The 21,223-nt window shown below is 36.7% G+C and overlaps 1 protein-coding gene and 1 long non-coding RNA gene across 7 annotated transcripts in view; one reads left to right on the forward strand and one right to left on the reverse strand.

The window, feature by feature from the left end:
• Positions 1-20,967, forward strand: part of LOC123516208 (pyruvate carboxylase, mitochondrial-like) — a 58,866-nt gene extending 37,899 nt beyond the window's left edge. For all 6 annotated transcript variants that reach the window (XM_045275406.1, XM_045275410.1, XM_045275409.1 and 3 more), the window contains 7 exons: positions 1,310-1,396; positions 2,179-2,358; positions 5,977-6,123; positions 6,287-6,370; positions 8,127-8,288; positions 15,686-15,946; positions 18,191-20,967. In XM_045275406.1, coding sequence (XP_045131341.1) covers positions 1,310-1,396; positions 2,179-2,358; positions 5,977-6,123; positions 6,287-6,370; positions 8,127-8,288; positions 15,686-15,940 — 915 coding nt within the window. In that variant the 3' untranslated portion in view covers positions 15,941-15,946; positions 18,191-20,967. The remainder of the gene's footprint in view (positions 1-1,309; positions 1,397-2,178; positions 2,359-5,976; positions 6,124-6,286; positions 6,371-8,126; positions 8,289-15,685; positions 15,947-18,190) is intronic.
• LOC123516216 lies at positions 12,970-15,705 on the reverse strand. Its single transcript, XR_006678127.1, has 3 exons — positions 15,512-15,705; positions 14,543-14,783; positions 12,970-14,328 (listed from the first exon to the last, which is right to left on the reverse strand). It is a non-coding gene; the product is annotated as an uncharacterized LOC123516216 (long non-coding RNA).
• Positions 20,968-21,223: the final 256 nt, after the last annotated feature.

Below are 21,223 nucleotides of genomic sequence, written 5' to 3' on the forward strand. Positions count from 1 at the left end.
ATTTTTGCAGCAAAATGATCAACAACCTCATCTTAACAAATGCTAGCATGATAATGCATGAACTCACTCAAATAAATTTACAACAGGCTTATAAACTCAAATTTTGATGAAAAAAAGGTAACAATTTGGCGTGTAATGAAATTGTTATAACATAGGTTATGTGTATGCCGATGCTAACATTTATTTGTTGTTATGTATATTATATGTGGTTAAGAGGAAATTGCCACACTGTTATTAGTTTTGATTTTATAATGGTATTTTGAATTATTTTCTTATCGCCGAAAAAATATTTATTGCAAAAAAACTACGCCACATTTGTGTACCAAATTAACACTGAAGACGTACACCATAAACGTACACCTTGTGTATAAATATTATTGAATTCGGTGAAAAAATAGCAATGGGAGAGCCAAAAAACCGATATTGATATCGAGTCATCGAATTACCACCTTAAGCAAAATGCACTTCCAGATTAGCATGGGCCACCACAATGCAACATCACTATTTGTGAGCTGTACATAAGGAAGCTTGAAGAAAAATTAAAGTAAATGCACAATAAACCCAAGGAAAGGAGAAATTCAGAATGGAAAAGTAGTAATCTTGTTACTAAGGCATTTGAATTAGATACATTAAATAGAAATTTTGATGCATCATATGTGTACATGTGGTATGGATGCATTTAAGACACAAGGACATGGATATGAAAAAGAGGACTGTCACAGTGTTCAGCAGCAGCAGTATTGGCGCAAGATGTCTAGACACCAAATTGGAATGGATGAGGTCTTTAAAACAAAGTTTATAACAACATTACATTGAGATCCTGCAGGATTTTGACAAATACAGAGACATTGATTAATTCTTTATAGCTGGTTAGGATGATGTTTTATTCTGCCATTGTTTCTTATGCATTGAGAATAAAGTAGTGAAATGGTCATTTAGATGATTATGACAGTTGGATTGGAAAAGAAGTAGATATTGTGAATTACTCATGAAAAATAGATATAAATTTTGTAATGACAACATTGGATCATGTTGTCAGCTAATGAAGATTCCTTGAAAAATGAAGCCATCTTTAGAATATAGTTCCTTATATTAAACTTCACTTTTGATATAGAAAATAAAGCAAATTTAAGTATATATATACAGTATATATATATATATATATATATATATATATATATATATATATATATATATATATATATATATATATATATATATATATATATATATATATATATATATACACATACACACACACACTAATCACACATCTTTTGGAAAGCTTTTACTATGTTCATTTCTTCAGGCATACTCCCTTGGACTCGGTGACCAATTTGAAGCCATAAAGAAAGCATACAGAGAAGCAAACCTTCTTCTTGGAGATCTCATAAAGGTATGAAATTTTAACACTTTTTTCTCCTTCTGGCTTTTTTCCATCGTTCTTACTCCTTCAGGCTTTACAAATTTTTTCCTGATTCTTAACGTATAAACGGCAACATGATAAATGTGAAGGCTATTTTTCAAACTTAGCAGCCTATATTTCACTCTCCTATATCAAGAAATAACATTTGGTAACTCGTAAGGCAAAAGTCCAAGCTTTTTGCCTTATTACAAGTAAGTGATTATGTCTCAAAATTACAGAAGAAAACTTTTACTTTATGTTAGGTCACTATGAATAAAAGTAGATACACCTGTTTTTTTTTTTTATCATGTGTTTAGTTCTTTATCTAGGCATCTTCACCACCACAGCAATTATCTGTCCATCAGCTTGCTCATCACCACCACAAAAACAATGTACCAGCTCACTGTTCACCACCCACTGGCTCCAAGTGACAAACTTTTCCATGCTATCTTTTTTCATCTTATAACAGTAAAAATTATTGAACTTTTTTTTGTACTAATTGAAGACCACAGATATGATGATGATCATCAGAACCCTATTGTACAGTTTAAGCATTAAAGAATATGATGCATATACATTTTTAATTTGTCAGCATTCTTGGAAGTTTGAGCTTGAAATTCATAAAACTCAAGAAAGTGAATGATGTGTTTTTTATTGTTTTATTTGTTGCTTAGTCTGAAGCTATGCCTGGGACAGTATATAGATAGATATTAGTACATAATTATAACTTTCATATTATTCATATTAACTTCTTTTATTGGTCATGATTTCAGGTGACACCATCCTCTAAGGTTGTAGGGGATCTGGCTCAGTTCATGGTACAGAACAAACTCTCAGCAGCTGATGTTGAAGCCAATGCTGAGAACCTTAGCTTCCCTAAATCTGTCATTGAATTTATGCAGGGTTATCTTGGAGAACCACATGGAGGATTCCCAGAGCCTCTGCGCACAAAGGTAAGTGTACTTTCTGTTTTATCTGCAAATAATTGAGCTGCAGGGCTGGTGTGGCATGTAAATTGAAGGTGCAAGTTATTGTATATTGCATTTCATAAGTTCTTATTTCCCATTGCAAGTCTTCCCATCCCTAGATCTTTACTTATCTTTATTTAACTCGACAAGCACCAGAGTTGAATGAAAATTGTTTTATTGGCTATTTGATGACTTTCATTAAGAAAATTTGTCCACACTTTATACTGCATAAAGTGAAATTTATACTGCATAAAGTAAAATTTCAGCAAAATTTTAAGTTACTTACATTACACTGGCACCTGGTCTCTACGTATCTAAAAAATTACACTTGTTTATTAGCTCATAAGATACATATATAGTCACCACAGGCTAATTTAAGATTTCAAATTTACAGTCATTAGAGAAGTGTAGATTCAAAAGGGCTCTGATAAAGATATTCAAGTGGCACTAGAGATTAACAAAATCCTTTGTATTATGGAACCTTGGTTCTTAAACTTAATTCATTCCTGAATGCTGTTCAAAATCTTAAATATTTGGAAACAAAACTATTTTCTCCACAGGAATCAGTTTAAAAATGGAGTAATTCATTCCTGGATATATGACTGCACTATCATAACAGTTTATGGTAGAAGCTCCCCACGGCAAAGATAGCTGCTCCGCAATATCTATAGCTCTGAAGATGTATTGAATCAACTTAGTGAAACTTATCAAAATATATTGTTTAGACAGTGCAGGTATTCTCTTTGCTCTGATCTAGTGTGGGAAACTGTACAAAGTAACCCACTAACCATCAAACTGAAGGTGAGCGTAACACTTTGACAACTTGATGCTGAGAAAAGCTACTGGCAAAATGGAGTTCTGGGTCACTGGGAGAGCTACAGATGGCAGTATGGAACATAGTTAACTTCAGTATTTCAAAGATTGAATTAGCCTTGTCCATTGTGTCCCTTCTTCAAATACATAAAAATGAAGGAAGTATTATGGGAACTATGAATTAGTAATGGACATTGTCTTGTAATAATTGAAATTAAATGAATGCTTGAGAATTTAATAATGTTACGGCAACTGTACCAGTTCGGAGTAAAAAAAAATTTGTTTTACTACCAAGGTTCCACTGTATATATTACTAATCAGGAAATGCCTCAATTAATGGGTTTACACTTGATAAAGTTCCCTTCAAAATAGAATGAAGAAAAATTAGTTCTCAAAATAGAGGTAGCTGATTGGAATAGAATCAGCAGTCACTTTATCAGCACTAAGTAAGTAAGTAAGGAACTTTGCTTTATTTCTGTTGTCTTTTAATCATCAAAAAGCTCTTCCAGACATCTCTCAGCACTTCCTTGCTACCTAAAAACAATCAATCAATCCTTTCTTTTCATTTTCCATACTCCCACACTGGTCTCCTCATTTCTTGACTTACATCTTTTAAGACACAATAACAAGTGACTTCTTAGCATGTTGTGTCCTAGAATAATGGACCAGTGATTGTAAGAAAAAAAATTGTAATCATGATTGATGCTATACACAATCCTCCCTGTTATTTCAACTTCTGAATGAGTTAATTATGAATAGAATTATTGGAAAATTTGTACCAAAGCTAAGACTTGCAAGGGTACCTCCAGTGTTGAGCAAGGGATTCAGTGTAATTATGATTAGAAAGTTAATTATGAATAGAATTATTGGAAAATTTGTACCAAAGCTAAGACTTGCAAGGGTTCCTCCAGTGTTGAGCAAGGGATTCAGTGTAATTATGATTAGAAATTATCTTAAAGTGACGTATAATTACCTCGTAACTATAAAAGAACACAAATAGGTACTAATTAAATTTAAAAGTAATGGCATGATGTAAGTTGTCTAGTATGCATTGTGACAGATGTTACGTCGGGGTAGTGAGCAGACTGATGGTGGTGAGGTAAGGTTCACCACACAAATTAGTTTTTCTTGACAAAAGAAATAACTGATTTTGTTATTTGTTACAAAAGCATGGGATCCATATTAAATAATAATGATTAATGGTTTGTTTACAAGTGGAGGAATTGAAAGCTGAAAATACATATGGGAGCTTCCTTAAATATGTCAAGGTTTACATTGTTTGTGTGTGAAACTGAGTGTGTTCACATTTATACATGCATGCATATATCTTTGCAAGCCTCTGGCTGTCTGGGTGTTCATGTTTTTATTACATGTTCCAGAGTTTACTCTAATCTTCATATATTACTTTTATAAACTTAATAACTTATGGTGGAAAACTGTTTGTCTTTGCATAAACATTTATAATACCATTCTATATAGGTTTGTTTGAAGGACATCTTTTTTTATTAACAAAATTTTTCTTAAGTTAATAACCTCAAGAATTTTAGATATCACCAGAAGAAATGCATCCTTAAGATTTTTACCATATGTAGAATTGCTTCCTGTTTTAAAGCACTATTCTTGAAACAGGTGTGTTGCCACCTTGATGGACTAATAGCTTTCTTGTTGTTATTGGCCTTTCACTTATGATAATGAGAACTTATCATTTGACGTAGCTGCATGTCCTTAGTGTAATAGTGTGCTAATGCAAAATTTTATATGGTAAGAAAATTATTTAGTCAGTCATGAGATAAAGATAATGATTATGTATGTAATGGAAATTTGATTATCATACTTAGAAAAGGTTAGAAATTTAAGTTACCAATCAAGATAGGCTCAGCTATGACCCAGGTTAATTTTGTTGGTTATTATTTATTGCTGCTTCCTCTTCCTACTTCCTAAAAACTTATCTTTTATTGAAGTAAAAATAAATGAAATCTAAAACAAATAATTATCTGATCTAGTATATGGTCAAATGACAACACTAAGTCTTGTTTTCTAGCAAGCCCCTTGTGACTTATTGATTACTTTTGCTTGTATTAAGGTCCCTATTGATTACTTTTGCTTGTATTAATGTCTTTATTAGTTATATATTTTAAATTCAGTCCAAAAAATAAAAAAAATCACTACAAATATGTTCATCTATTTTGTCAGGACAGAATTATTACAGTACAGTGGAACCTTAAGGTACAAGCATCCCAAATTACAAAAAATCCAAGATATGAGCTGTCACTTGGTTGCTTTTTTTGTTTTGACTTTAGTTAGTCAAAATTCTGTCTCTGCCAGCATCTTTATTAGCCTAAGTCAAACATGTATACTTTATGAAACCAATTTATTTTGTCATATTCTCTATTGTTATGTTTTACTATACATTTTTTATAAATACCTTTTCCTTACCTAAAGAACATAGAAAATGTTTTTTGGGGACCTGGAATGGATTAATGGCATTTAATTACTTTTAATGGGGAAAATTTATTTGAGATAGAAATTCAATCGCAGAATGAATTAAACAAATAAGTCAAGGTACAACTGTACTTCATGATTAAGTTACTATATGAAATATGTAATTTGACACACTATACTGTTAAATCAAAGATTGCTTTGCTTAAGATGATACAAAAGAATGTTCATAAAATTAATTGGCAATAAAGAAATGTCTGTTTCTTAAGGAGGGTGTATTATATTTTGTTATAGTATGATATTAACCTTGTTATTCTTAAAGCATTTTCTTAAGATTATATATTTGTTTAGATGTTGAAAGGACTGCCTATTGTTGATGGCCGACCGGGAGCACAAATGCCTTCCTTGGACTTTGCCAGCCTCAAGACTCAACTGACTGAAGAACATGGCCCTCGCATCAATGACTATGATACAGTCAGCTCCTCAATGTACCCTCAGGTAAGTTTGAATGTTCATATTTAGTCCATCCATGTTGAAATTATACTGTTGTCAAAAATTAAGTATAAATAGATTTAACTTTAAAGTATGGTTAGGTCATGCAATCATAATCAATTGGAGTTAAGCTCCAATTCTCATTAACTTTGTCATTAATATTTTTCAGGTCACAGACGATTTCCTTCGCTTCCGAGAAAAGTATGGGCCTGTGGACAAACTGGATACTCGAATCTTCCTCACAGGTCCAAAGGTAATGCCCCTCATGTGAAAAGCCATACTGTATTTCCTTGTATATAAGGTGGACCATAGTTTTGGTACACCTAATAATCTAGAGTGGTGGACCATAGTTTTGGTACACCTAATAATCTAGGGTGGTGAGATGGGGAAAATGCTGCTAATCCCAGACCATTTCCCTCTTAAGGCCCATTGATCATTACATAAATATATCATGTAATTTTTATGCATAGAAATAATAAAAATATAGACTGACTCTGGAAAGTTAAATTGTAGATGAAGTTAAAGTACTTAACACCACCATACATCACCATTATGTTTTCCCAACACCCGTTTTGGCTTTTATAAATAACACTGATCATGATTAACCATCAATATTGAAATTATGTCATTAATTATAAATGTTACCAGTCAACACTTGACAATATGAATTGCTTGTCATCCATGATACAGAACTATCTTCACTGTTTGAGCCAGTGTTTCTCAACCCTTTTACCCTTGTGTAATCCTTAAAATAAACTATATGTATCAAGGAACCCCTGCACAAAAATATCCCTGAATTCTGGAAAAGAAATTTACTGAATATTATGGGCGAATGATGGACTGTACCTGTATGCCAGGAACCACACAGACGACTGATGTAGACTGTGCATGCGTCTTGTACTGAATGAGTCACATGAATTTTTCACGTACAGGTGCCGTACAGATATCACTAAATATATTCCCAATGATTATATTTTTTAATAACATAATAGGTTAGATATGATGATGTGTTTAGTTATATTACGTATATGAAATTAAATAAAAAGTTAAAAGTGCATTAGCTTATCTCGCTTGTTCTTGCAGAACCCTTAGGGACCTTTTGCAGAACCTTAGGGTTCTGGGGAACCCTGGTTGAGAAACCCTGGTTTAAGCAGTGGGTGCCATTATGTCAGTAATTTCTAAACCAGTATGAAAGTGCAAGTTATGGTATAGCAGTGCACAGCTGCTGCAGACACACTCTTCCTTACTGTGTACTGAATAAATATAGTTCTAGTTTACTGACATTTAAATTAAACATACATGTTTGTAATTTGCATTATTTTATTTTTAATCATTCTAAAGAAATTTGCAAAACATTTGTAAGGTGTTAGTTAATTTATGATAAAGTAATTAGTAGTATTTTATTTCATTATTATTTTATTATTATTATTATTATTTCTTTGTACATTTTGTATATGTTGTAAATAAGTAATTTTATGACAAATTTGGGTTGTAAAGATAGTTTTGTTAAGATATTGAGTGCAATACAGGATGTAGGATGAGGTGGAAGTGCAGTGTCATCATGATTGTTTGTCAAATGTGGGCTTATTTTGAAGTGGTGAAAGCAGTAGATACCTATTATGTGGTGACTATTAGAAAACAAGCAAATGGCATTACCTTGGTGCCAGGATTAAAAAGGATGACATTGTTCTAGCTAGTGATGTTCAGTGTTCCATTATGCAAGTAAAAGGCAGAGAACTATTATGTTAAAGAAAGAGGGAATGGAGTAAGCTGCTACTGGTTGAAGTTCACAAAAATTAGGATTATAGCAGTGATGTTTTCTTCAAAGACTAGTTCACCTGGTGGCAGCTTTTCATGATGTATATGTTTATTCTTCTTTATATGGTGGTGTTTTCAACCCATCATGATAAGTCCTAGGATATTTATACTACATTCTAGTTTTTTGGGAAGTTATGTTGTATATCCATGAAATAAATCTTAATCTGTCACTAATATCTGTCACATAACAGGTTGGTGAAGAATTTGAGGTGGAGATTGAAAAGGGTAAGACGCTGCACATCAAGACTCTGGCCATGGCTGAAGATCTTACTCCCAATGGAGAAAGAGAGGTTTTCTTTGAGCTGAATGGTCAGCTGAGATCAGTGATGGTTCGAGATCAAGAAGCAGTGAAGGTAAGGTTAATTTTTATATTTGTATGATTTCTTGCTTGATGCAAAGCACAATACCGAGCTGATATCTCCATAATATGACTGCATTTGTGATACCTTAACTAAGAGCATCATCATCAGGTTGCCAACAAATGGTTCGTGAGCCTTCCATCACCTGAATCTCATGGACTTTATCTTTCAGCCTGTAATCATGCCAAATTTGTTCTCCAACTTGCCAAACATTCCTTCCTTAATAGAAAATGTCAAAATCTTCTAAATTTCAACTCCCCTTGAGACATGGCATCTGGCCAAAAACAACTAATAACTTTAATTATTAATCTCTTGAGACATGGCATCTGGCCAAAAACAACTAATAACTTTACTAATTAATCTTTCCCTCCTTTATTTCATCCTGATGGCATCACTCCCACCTCATCTGTTTAGAAAAATTAACTCTACCTTGGGTGATTTTGGGCTTGTCCTTCCCTCTCCTCCACCCTCTGACTATTTAATGCCTTCAATTAAAATTCTTCACTGGCCTAAAAACCCTTGGAAGGTTATGATTTTGTTCTCAAAAACTGTCTCTCTGTGCTTGTACCTTGCCTTGCCAAATTCCCTCAACTCTATCTTTTGTCTTCTATCTTTCCTTCTTGCTAGTAGTTCGCCTAAATTCAGCCTATTCCTATAAAGAGTAATTCCTCAAACTACCACCCTATAAATTTAATCTCTTATTTGCCTAAGTTTTTAAATCTATCCTCAAAAGAAATATTTTTAAACATCTTCACAATCTTTGACCTGATTGCCAGTATGGCTTTTTGTCAAGGCTGCTATACTGGCTTTCCTTACAAAGTCTGGATCATCCTCTTTCAGAAATTTTGGTAAATCTTTTGCTGTTGTCTTAGACATATAGAAATCTTTAGATAGAGTCTGGTACTGGTACAAAGCTTTGATCTCAAAAATACTCTTCTTTGATTTCTGTCCTTCCCTCTGCAACTTCATCTCAAGTTTCCTCTCTGACCACTCTATTGCTGCTGTGGAAGACGGCCACTGTTTTTCTCTTGAATCTATTAATAGTGGTGTTTGTCAAGATTCTTCTGTCCTGTCACCCACTCTCTTCCTATTATTCAAGAATGATCTAAACCAAATTTGTTGCCCTATTCACTCCCACGCTGATGATACCACCCTACACTTTTCCATGTTTCAGAGACGACCAACCCTACAGGAAGTTAACAGATCCCACAGGGATGCCATGGAATGCCCAACTCCTGATCTTTTTTTTCTCAGTCTCCTTCCGTTTCTGCTGTCTTTGCCTCCCTTTGTCTTTTTTTTTGGGCAGCCAGAATTTGTTTTCCCCTCAGTGATACTAGTGTTCCTGTCCATTAATCACCTATCTGGTTGGGGAGGGGCCTGCAACCCCACCTTGTAAAAAAAAAACCACAGCCACCACCAGAGTTGGAGGTAGAGGTTGATGTCGAGCCTCTAGCCATGATCCCAATGTGGTTTTGCTGGGGGTTTGACCATGCATGCCTACCTATATGATGGATGCAGAGGAAAGCCTGCAAGATTCATGTGTCCTGAGAGGGGCAGGAGGATCCCCTCACCCCATTTCTAACTTTGGGGGTGCCGATGGGGTTGCAGACGTGGCACATGCCCATTGGACCATTCCTGGGGTAAACCTTCGGAGGGTTCTACGTGTGGGCTCCTGAAACGTCCTGAGCTTCTCAGATGATCAATGATTGCCTCATCTATTGGATGAGCTCAGTAGGTTGAGGGTGGATATGGTGAGACTCTTGAGACCAATAGCAAGGGTTTTACTTATAATTGGTCCAGCTTGAACAATAGCCACCGTGTCAAAGAGGTAGCCATAGTCGTATCCAGCAGACTGCAGCCGTCTGTAGTAAAGGTTACTCCAGTTGATGAGTGCATAATGCGACTAAGGCTGAAGCATAGTCTAGGCTTCATGTCTGTTGTTGCAGTATACGCTCCTACCAAGATGTGTGAAACTGAAGAGAAGGAGACGTTCTACGTTAAACTCGACTCTGTACTGGACCAGTGTCCCTGTCATGATGCACTTATTGTCTTGGGCGACTTTAATGCTGTCAATGGCACTGAGAGAGCCAGCTTTGTGTTGGTCCCCATGGCTCTGGTACCAGAAACGACAACAGCTCTTTCCTTCTGGATCTTGCAAGATCCAGAAGGTTGAGAATTGCAGATTCTTAGTATCAGAGACCAGCACTGCACCGCTGGACTTGGTATAGCAATACCGGAGGGGTAGTGAAGGAGATCAACCATATCCTTGTTAGTACTTGTTGGAGGATCCTCCAGAACTGCAGGGTTTTGTGGAGTGCTGAGTTCTTTGCGAGTGATCACAGGCTTGTTGTTGCAACACTCAAGCTTCATGTCAAGTCCAGAAAGCCTCTAAGATGTGACCACACTATTTCATCTTAGGAAACTTGACATGTGCCCATGAGAGTATGCAGTTGCAGTCTCAATCAATTTGGAATGCTCAACACTATCGAGGACCCAGTAGAGCTATGGGATACCTTCAAACATGAGAATCTTGAGGCTGCCAAGGAATGCGTTGGGGAGCGCCCAAGGTCACAGAGTGGCTTCGCCTCAGATGAGACACTGGACAGCATTGAGGAGAGTTGCACTGCCAGACTTGCTGGGAACTGCGACCTGTACAGGGCTCTGTCACATACAGTCAGCGCCAAAATACTTGGCGCGAAAATCGTGCGCCAAGTTTTCCTTCGATTTATTAAGTACCCCCTATAATCATGTAACAAATACGCCAGATTTCGTGGCGCGAGAGAGACAGTAAAAGGGGGTGGAGCTTAATCAGTTGAGTGAGTTTCAAGGCTGCTAGTCTGCCTCAGTCACTTGTGGGGAGTGGATTTAGTCTGTATTTTTTATAGCGTCACGCGGTTTGCGACCTTGACCTTTGTGCCATTTTGTGCCTTATGTGGGATAATGGGAGGAGGCAAAGACTTGACAGAAGACCAGATAGCTGCCATAACTTCCCTGAGCCTTGTGGGGAAATCTAATAAGGAGATCTCCATAATAAGTGGAGTAGCAGTGCGCTCCGTGCAGCGCTGGACCAAGACGCTGATGTACCGCTTCACAAGAAGAGACCAGGAAGGCCACGTAAGAACTCACAGAGGACCCTCAAGTTACTCCAACGTCAAGTGGAACAGGAACCTCGAATTACTGCAAAAGAACTCAAGGAAAGGAACACGCAGCTTCTCGAAAACACCAATGTTAGAACAATCCAGAAACGCCTTCGTGACGACCTTGGGTTCCAACATCGTGCCCCTCGAAGAAAGCCGCTGCTAACAAACCAGCAAAAGAAGAAAAGGGTGATTTTTTCAAAGAAATATCTCAATTGGGATCTGGAGAAGTGGAAGACTGTACTCTGGAGTGACGAAGCAACGTTCACGGTGACTGGCAACCGTGGGGGGAAGGTGAGGTTGCGGCGAGGTGCAGATCCCTTCCACCCCAAGTATACAGAGGGGACAGTGAAACACCCAGACAGTGTTATGGTGTGGGGTGCCTTTGGGTACCACGGGGCTGGAAAACTTATAGTGCTTCCCAAGAACATTACAGTGAATAAAGACAGGTACTTAGAGCTGCTCGCTGACCACCTCGAGGACTGTTTTACCGTTTGTCAAGGTGAAATTTTCCAGCAAGACGGTGCCCGGCTCACACTGCCAAATTAATCCGTGAATGGTTTGAGTGGGTGGGTGTGGACTATATCAGGGACTGGCCAGGGAACAGCCCTGATCTGAACCCTATCAAGAACCTGTGGGGTCTGATCAAATGGCATCTAAGGGGACGTGACACCTCAACAGTCCCCAAGCTGGTTAAGGAAATAGAAGACATCTGGGAACACTTTGAGTCCTCACTCCTCCAGAACCTCGCCCTGTCGGTCCCCTTACGTCTAAAGAGCTGCGTGAAAAGAAAGGGTCACCCGACAAAGTATTAAAGTCTAGGTAAGTACCCCATAAATATCTCTAACCATTCGTGAAAGGGCGTCACGAAGCGGAAAATGTTTGGCGCCAAGTATTTTGGCGCTGACTGTAGGACTAGAGCTCTCCTGAGGAGAGACAAGGAGAGGTATGTCAGGGGTTTTGCTGAGGATGTAGAGTGTCATTTAACTACGACCTGCCTATCGAGCCCTGAAGAAACTGTTCCAAGTTTACATCTCAGGCGAGCGCTATCCAAACAGCAGATGGGCGTATCAGATGCAGATGGGCGGACAGCTACAAACTGCAGGGTTACTGATGCTAGATGCTGATCCACCCGTTGACGAAACTGCATCCTCCATTGATAATGTCAAAAGAGGCTGTGGCAAAGTTGAAGGGCAGAAAGGCAGCTGGCATCTGTAACACAGAGTGGAACTGCTAAAAGCAGGGGGTGAGGCCATGATCTGTAGGTTGCATGCTATCTTGACTGTTGTATGGCATTCAGGTACCATTCCCCCTGACTGAAAAAAGGGATTGGTCATCCGTATCTGGAAGGGAAAGGGGACCGTCAAGACTGCAACAACTACCGTGGTATAATACTGCTCAGTGTGCCAGGCAAGGTGCTTGTCCATTTGCTGTTGATGCATATTTGCAGTCATCTGTGGTAACACCAGAGACCTGAACAGTCTGGGTTCACGCCCGGTAAGTCATCAACTGACAGGATCCTAGTGTGTCATGTACTGGTGGAGCACCAACATGAGTTTCAATAAAGGATGCTTGCAGCCTATGTTGATCTCAAGAAGACATTTGATTCAGTACATCGAGAGACACTATGGGATCTTCTGCACCTCCGTGGGATTCCTGCAAGGATTATTGGTCTATTAACTGGCCTCTACTCTGGGACTGTGAGTGCAGTGAAGTATGGAGGGGGCGTGTCCAGCTTCTTTCCTGTGAATACGAAAATGAGGCAGGGATGCATGCTTGCTCCATCATTTTTCAACATTTGCATGGAATGGGTACTAGGCCGAATTGTAGACCAAAGTCATTGTGGAGCATCTGTCAGCAATACTGAGATTATAGATCTTGTTTGTGCCAATGATACAGTGCAATGATGCAGTAATCTTTGCTGAGTCACTGGAGGTTCTGATAATGGCTCTAGAGGCACTGCACAAGGAAACAAGTCATTGGGACTCCAGATATCTTGGCCCAAGACCAAGGTTTAGATATTTGGAGGTTTACTGGATGAAATACTATTACGGTTTGTCCATGCATGTGGTGAGGACAATGAGACCTTGGAAATCTTCACATACCTTCCTTAGTACTGTAGTGCATAACAACGGTGAGTCGAGCCAGGAAGTTGTATGGCTGATTGGCCTGGTCCACAGCGTTATGGACTTGCTCAACATGAGTATTTGGCGTTGTTGGTACCTGTGCAGACAGACAAAGTTTCAGATCTTTTAAGTTGCTGGTGATCCCTGTCTTGTTCTATGGTTGTGAGACATGGACACTGAACACCAATCTGAAGAGGCGAATTTTTGTTTTTGGTACTAGATGCCTTTACAGGATCATGACTTTGTCAAATTGCCCCGTGAGACTGATTCAAGGCCGATTACTAGCACAGTCCGTCAACGTCAACTGCGACTATATGGGCATGTGGCATGCTACCTGGAAGCTGATCCTGCATATCAGGTTGTCTCCGAAAAGTATAACCAGCATGGAGGAGGCCAAGGGGACATCCACAGAACTTACGGCTGTGGCAAGTCAATGCCTCTTGCTGGGAGTTATTTGGCACAGGAAGGGAGCCTGCATGGAGACTCGTGAGGCATGACCACCTGGAGTGGTGCCACAGGGTAGGCGTATCCCTCCCCCCCATGATTGATTGATCGATTGATTGAAACCTTAAAATTACTAATAATAGGTATTTAGGCAAAATTTATGTAAAGGTATGACGAAGACATGGGATTTATACCTTTATATAATCATCACCTTTGTGGTGAAGATAAATCCTGTCTGATGTTTGCCTTCTGGGCTTTCCTTCAATATCTAATGCTAACATTTTCTCCTTCCAAAAATATTCCTCCTGTTTTCACTGCGGATTGAATCTGAAATTAAAAGTGAAATTATTTTTCCTATAGAAAATTCAATGTAAGATATATTAATCTATTCGCAAATACCTCTTTTAAGCAGCTTATGACAGACACTTTCACAGCCAAGGGGACTGCTCCACAATTTATCCAGCTCAGAAATTATTTATGTAGAAAAGATGTATTGAATGAACTTAGTGACACAGAACTCATCAAATATAGTGAGACAAACCTTACATTGTGACACAGATACTGACTGGCCAAAATTATGGTAATCATAACACTTTGGAGATCTTGCTACTGAAAAGCCTCCAGGAAAATGCAGTGGTGCAGTATTGGTGGCATTGTGGGGTCATCAAGTGAGTCCCACAGGTGGCTGAGTGTTACTCCTGACCTCTTCTATTCTTAAGACCTGATCTGTTTTCTATCATATCATAGGTTCTCATTCTTTTCTTCCTTTTCAGTACTGCCATCTGCAAAAAGGAGAACAGAGAGCACATCACAGAGAACAAAACTATACACCTGAAAAAGCTTATCTTCTTCATGCATATACCTATACCAGAAACTAGCCTCCAACCTGTCTTTTTTTTTCTTTTCTTTTTTCTTTTCTTTTTTTAATACTTGACACACTCAACCAAGAAATGTTAAACAGTGTATCTTAATGCTCTGCAACTGTTACATACCTGATTTAGTTCATTCCTGTTTCTAGCTTTCATCTCCAGCATCCCTGCCCCTGCTTTCACTAATACTTTCAATCCAGAGTCTCCCACCATGTCAGTGGAGTGGAAGTCTCTTCTACACATACCACACTAATGTAGACTTAATTCCATTTCAGTCTGCCATGTAGCTAAAAACCACCACCTATTCTTTTCTTCATATCTGGATCTTATCCTACTCTAATTCTCATTAAGATTTTCCCCTCCTTTTCCATTTTATCAATATCTCTCCTCCATGATGACTTTAATATTGTTTTCCCTCAGTTGCTGTTTCACCCATCTACTCTCACTTTTAGAATATTAACTTCCTTTTAATTTAATTCTCTCTCTGAAAGTGCTCCAACACATTTCTTCTCCAATGCCTGCCACTGCTGTACTGTGTGGAGCACCTAACTTCCACCTACCTATTACATTCCAGATCTTCTCTAATCTTTATAAGTCTCTGTCTCATTAGTAAATAATTTCAGAACCCCACCCCCACTTACCTACTATGTGTTCTGTGTCTTCTCAAACTTGCTGTCTCCCTCCCAGTCGTAGATAATTTCAGTACAGTTCAGTACTACCATTAGTGAAGAGCCTTGATGGCTTTTCTATAGATTAACAAGCTACAACATAAAATCAGCAACAAATCCATGTAGTAATGTAATTCTCTTCAACAGGAGCTTCATGTACATCCCAAAGTAACACCTGGAGTGAAGGGTCAGGTGGGAGCACCCATGCCTGGTACTGTAATAGACATCAAAGTAAAGGTGGGAGATGAAGTGAAGAAGGGATCCCCACTTGTGGTGCTCTCAGCCATGAAGATGGAGATGGTGGTACAGTCACCGTGTGATGGGAAAGTCACTACAGTTGATGTCACAAAGGATATGAAGCTTGAAGGGGATGACCTGGTACTCTCAATTGATCCCCAGTGAGCCCTGGTAAGTGCTTTGCTACATATATTTTTATTCATTTTATATATTTTTATCAGAATTTTATATAAGGCACTGACCAAGGACAACAGAAGTGCAATAAAGACCCAATGAGAGTGCAAGTTTCTAAATATGTAATAGTCAAAAAGGGTCATCCAGAATTTGAAAAATTTAAAAGTTCTCTCTTCAAGAGTTCATACAAATGTTGAATTGCAGAAGCAGTCAGAAAGTTTACTAGAAAAACCATGAAAGATTGAGAATACTGGATAACTCTTGCATTTGGGAGGTGGACAGAGTCAGGATGAGAGAAGGTAAAGCCTTTTGTAGTGAGGCTATAGGAGGAGGAGAAGGCACAGTTAGCAAGAGCAATTATAGTAAAAGTCCAAAACTTTGGAAGGCAGCAATACAAAAGAGTTCTGAAAAATCAAACTTTCTGAAGTTTTAGAAGTGTAATATTCTCTAGTATCCTATCTCAAAAGTTTGGACTATATCTAGCTATTGGACTGAGATTTAAATAGTAGATGTACAGGTGAATAATTCACCAATTGGTGTGGACATGCAAATGGGCACGTGAGAATAAACAAGGAAAAAGAAAGGCAAGATTATTATCAATGTTTTGGCTGCTCCTCCATTGTGAACATTTTTAGTCTGTCCTTTACAAAAAAAAAAAGTTCACAATAGAAGAGCAGCCAGTTGAGTGTCATTAAGGTAATAGGAATAGCTTTCTGTAAGTTAAATTAAGTTGATTATTCCTCCATAGAGTTTTGAGGTATTGACCAATAAAGTACTTAAGCCATCCACTCCATCAGGCAATGTCTGATGAGCTGAATCAGTTGCTTTCTCATCTGAAGCAGTGTTATCAGATGAAATAAGATAAAAAGTGCAAACTCTTCACTTTGTACATAGGCAGACTTACCTGGCAATGATTGCTTGTTGCAGGTATTGAATACTGCTCAACAAGTTTTTCATTTGGGTAGTTAAAGTTGTTCAGTATACAGTAGGTGCACTGTGAGATGAGAGCTGTCGGTAATTACCATGTCCAACACTGTGGAGAAGAAGAAAAGTCTTGTCTAAGAAACACCATCTACCAGATTGTAGATGACTGCCTGAATTGATGAATAAAAAAACCCAGCCCATTACAGAAAGAATCATTAAAACCATGTCAAGCCCCTAAAAGTTGCATCAATATCATTAAAAGCCATGTGATGAACATAATATATTATACCAGTTTTTACTTCATGACATAATCTAAGGTAATGTAATTGAAAACTTTGGCATGTAACAGGATTGCTCTTTATCATGGCCATGTATTCAGATTTCAGAAAAAAAAAAAAAATCTTGTCCATCCTACTAATAAAGCTAATTAAGATAATGTCATTAAGCTAAAATATACTAAAATATACTAAGAGAAAGTGTGTTACAAGAAAAGGTTTTTGTAGCAGTTATTATAATATTCTTCACCACTTTTGCAACACATGCCCCATTAAAAATACTGTTCAGCGCTAAAGAGCCCAGTCTTGTACTATTCAAAATAATGAATTTAACTTTGTTATATGTACATGGTGCTGAATACATGACAAAAAAGAAAAGCCAAATTGAAGAGAGAGCTAGGAAAAAGAGGAAAAAAAGAAGAATCAAAGAATTGGAAATGTGATGGATTTCCATTCCAGAACACTACGGAATAATTCTAATCAGTAATAATTCAGTGACTTGACAAAGATAAATTTCATTCAATTGCCAAAATGAAAATAAATTCTTGCTAAATGCCACAAGAATGATGTTCTTACTATCCCATATTTTGGGGGAAATTTGTTTTTTATTTTTCGTTTCATAGTGGAATGGATGGCTTGAAAATAGCAGACAGTTAAAAGTCAATGGCACAAATTTCATTAATGACAACACAATATTATAACAATGATTTCAGTGATGAATATGATCAACAAATCTTTCTTTAGAAAATTTTGTCTACAAACATGATGCTTATTTAGAATGCTAAAAGAAGTATTCTTTGCTAAAAGAAGAATAAGAATACATTTGATTTTTGCTCTTCAGCAAAAATCAAATACATTTGTTTCTACTTACATTTGATCTGTTTGACTGTAAGAAACTTTAATGTAATAGTGCAAAATCCTTTAAAAATGTCAATCATATTCACTTGTTCTTGAAAAATTAAAACTGAATGAATGTCTAACCAGTAATTACAGTACACTTTACATTTAGATACATTGTCTTACAATGGCTTTTGGTTTTCAGACTCCAGGATCGAATAGAAACATCTCATTCAGCTCTTCAAGGCTATAAGCACAAGTGGTGTGGTGCTGTTTTGTGCCCGCCCCAGCCTTCCAGCACGCAAACGATTTTTCACACACCAACTACTGAGGTTCATGTGTACATCAGATGGGACCGCATTCCTTATCCTTCACTAAGCACAGCAAATGCATGAAGCCACCATACCTCCAAGCCTTACTGAATATCACAAACTTAATTAATTTGGACTTAGCAGCTATTCAGACTTGAGTATTTTTGTATTAGTTTGATTTTTTGTGCTATGATGAAATAATGCTTCCCAATGCAAGTGTGTATGGGACAAGCTCCTCTTGGCCTAGTTTGCCTTTGATGAGGAGCTTGTCATTGTGTGCTAGTGATCAAAAGTCCTTTACATGAACAAACTTTGCAGTTCTTTACAGAGAAGTTGTGGCAGTACACTTTCTTTAGTTGTTCATGCTGTTATTATTTTTTTTTTTTTTTTTTTTTTTATGTACAGACATGTTTTCACACAAAAAAAAAAAATTAAACTGCAGCTGTTTAGTTATTATATGCAAGTAATTTGTGACAATGTATAAATATACAGAGTTATATAAATCTAAACTTCTAAATAAAGACCAGAGAATTTTCATACCTTGCATATATTGCTATTACCAGCAGTAAATAAATATATCAATGATATAACACATTCCATTCTTAAAATCAGCTACTTCACATTTTATGTAGTATTTACATACTCCTGACTGGGATGCACAGTTTATATCAATAATAATGATGAGAGCTTATAGTCATTCTAAGATGTTAACATGTTTTCAACTAACTTCTTTTTGTCAGTAGATGTCAAGAAAAGTGTCAAGAAAATCTTTTCAATATAATTTACTCTAGTTATTACAAATTTATTAAATATTATCAGGAAGAATCATACTTTTTAAGGAACATAATTCTTTGCATCAGTACAGCTTTGGAGGACTGGATGGATAGACTTAAGATAACAACAGTATTGTTGATAGTTCATTTTAGGGCATACTATCTTAACAATGTCATTCTTGGGTTCCTTATCTTTCAAGGTTCCTCAAAACAACTGATTATGTGTCAAGTTACACATGAACATGAGCTATATCACAATGTTGCAAAAAAATATTATGGTAGTAATTAATTCTGGTTAGTACCAAAGTACTGGTTTGCTAAATTGATATATAAAATTGAGGTTAAAAATATTCCAATGTTTACCTTGGAGTATGAAATTTTTCACTTGTATAACTAAATTTATTGAAAAGTATAAAGTATTATAAACCTGTAAAAAGATGTTTAAAAAAGTTTGTATTTATACAGTGTTTAACTATAGAGGAATTTAGCCTACTTGACTGTGGTGGGTTAGTCCTTTATGTGCTGTGATTGGTGTTTAGGAACTGCTGTGAAAATAGTTTCCTGATAGCTTAAATTAAATATTAGTCTTATGGTTCTGATGTGATCCCGAAACACGACAGCCTTAAATGATTCTTCCATAAAACATAAGGTTAGGTCTGATTTGAGCAACACCTTCCCTATTTTATAAATTTTCCTTCAATTAACATTCCACAATATACAGAGTTTATTATGATACTCTGTCCTTTGTTCATTTTTTTGTCCTGACAGAAAAGTTTGTGACCTTAATTTTATTGGATATCTTCTCTTCCATGACTACATGACTGCCTTTGATCAAATTGGTTGTGACTAAACTTCAAAATACCATTCTTCATGTTTCTGCTGTCATAAGAAGGAATATGTATACAACACACCTCAACTGCTTTGTTATTCACAAAAAAAGTCAATACAGAGGAAACGTGATTTGCCAGTGGTTTGTGGTAGAATCTGAAGTATAGTCATATGAAAAGCTCTCATAATGAAAGGTGTCACAAGTGTATGATTTTTTTTTAATATTTAAATAACTTTGCAGGTTTTTATAGGATGTCTTGATCAATGTTAAGAAATAAAACAAATGAATGATTTATTGTAATTTTTTTATAGTTTTTTAGTGACTATTTAGTCACTAATATCAATTTAATGTGTGTTATTTATCCATTGTCATGGATGGAGTCATGATAATGAGCTATACAAACCCAGAGAGAGCTTAAAGAGTTCAGAGAATATAGTCTAATCTTCGGATAAGTTTGAAACCTTTCAAACACCACACACCCCATCTCACTAGAAGGACTAAAAGCTCTCTCATCAGTAAATGCTTACATAGTGTGTGTGTGTGTGTGAGAGAGAGAGAGAGAGAGAGAGAAATATTAATGAGTAGTGGATGAAAACTATAGAAAATCAATTGGAAACCCTTAAAGACACTGCCACTTATTATTGATGACAAAGTCTGTTGTATACATATTAATGCTGCAGCAAAAAACTATTAACTGGCTTTGGTCAACATTTTAATCATAAAAGCATATAACATTGTTGTATTACTTAGTCCTTTGCTCCTAAGAAATATACTAGCAGCAATGCTGACAAAGATAGAAGTACCAGTAGCAAATGGTATTGCTTACAAGTCCAGTTGTAATTAGTACTATGTCTTCCTGTAAGTAATATCAAATTGGGCTAGTGAATGTAGTGCTGTGTGAATGAAGCAATAAGTTTTAATCAGTGATGAATCCCTTCATAAATGTAAGACTGCATGTAGCTTTGAGTCCTAGAAGGATGGAGTCATCAACCTTACTGTCAACATAAGTGTATCAGTGATGAATGTTGTTTTGGAATGATAAGCTTCATTAACAAATCTATGGTCTTACCCTCTGGCTTTCACTGACCTAATTCTCTTTTCTAAGGTAATGATATATTCCATCAACAGAAAGAAGCTTGATTTATTTAATGCTAATGATAAGAGTATCTTATCGGGAGAAATTTTTCAATGCATCTTTGTTCACATAGGTAATGTACTGTATTTCCTTTTTTCAATCTATTTATGGGTAAATTATAGCAGTCTGCCAGTGACTAATGTACCAAATTAACTAAATCCAATCAAACAAAATTTTTCTGTAGCACAAA

The sequence above is a fragment of the Portunus trituberculatus genome, chromosome 40 (assembly GCF_017591435.1).
Source record: "Portunus trituberculatus isolate SZX2019 chromosome 40, ASM1759143v1, whole genome shotgun sequence".
In the NCBI taxonomy this organism is placed as follows: domain Eukaryota; kingdom Metazoa; phylum Arthropoda; class Malacostraca; order Decapoda; family Portunidae; genus Portunus; species Portunus trituberculatus.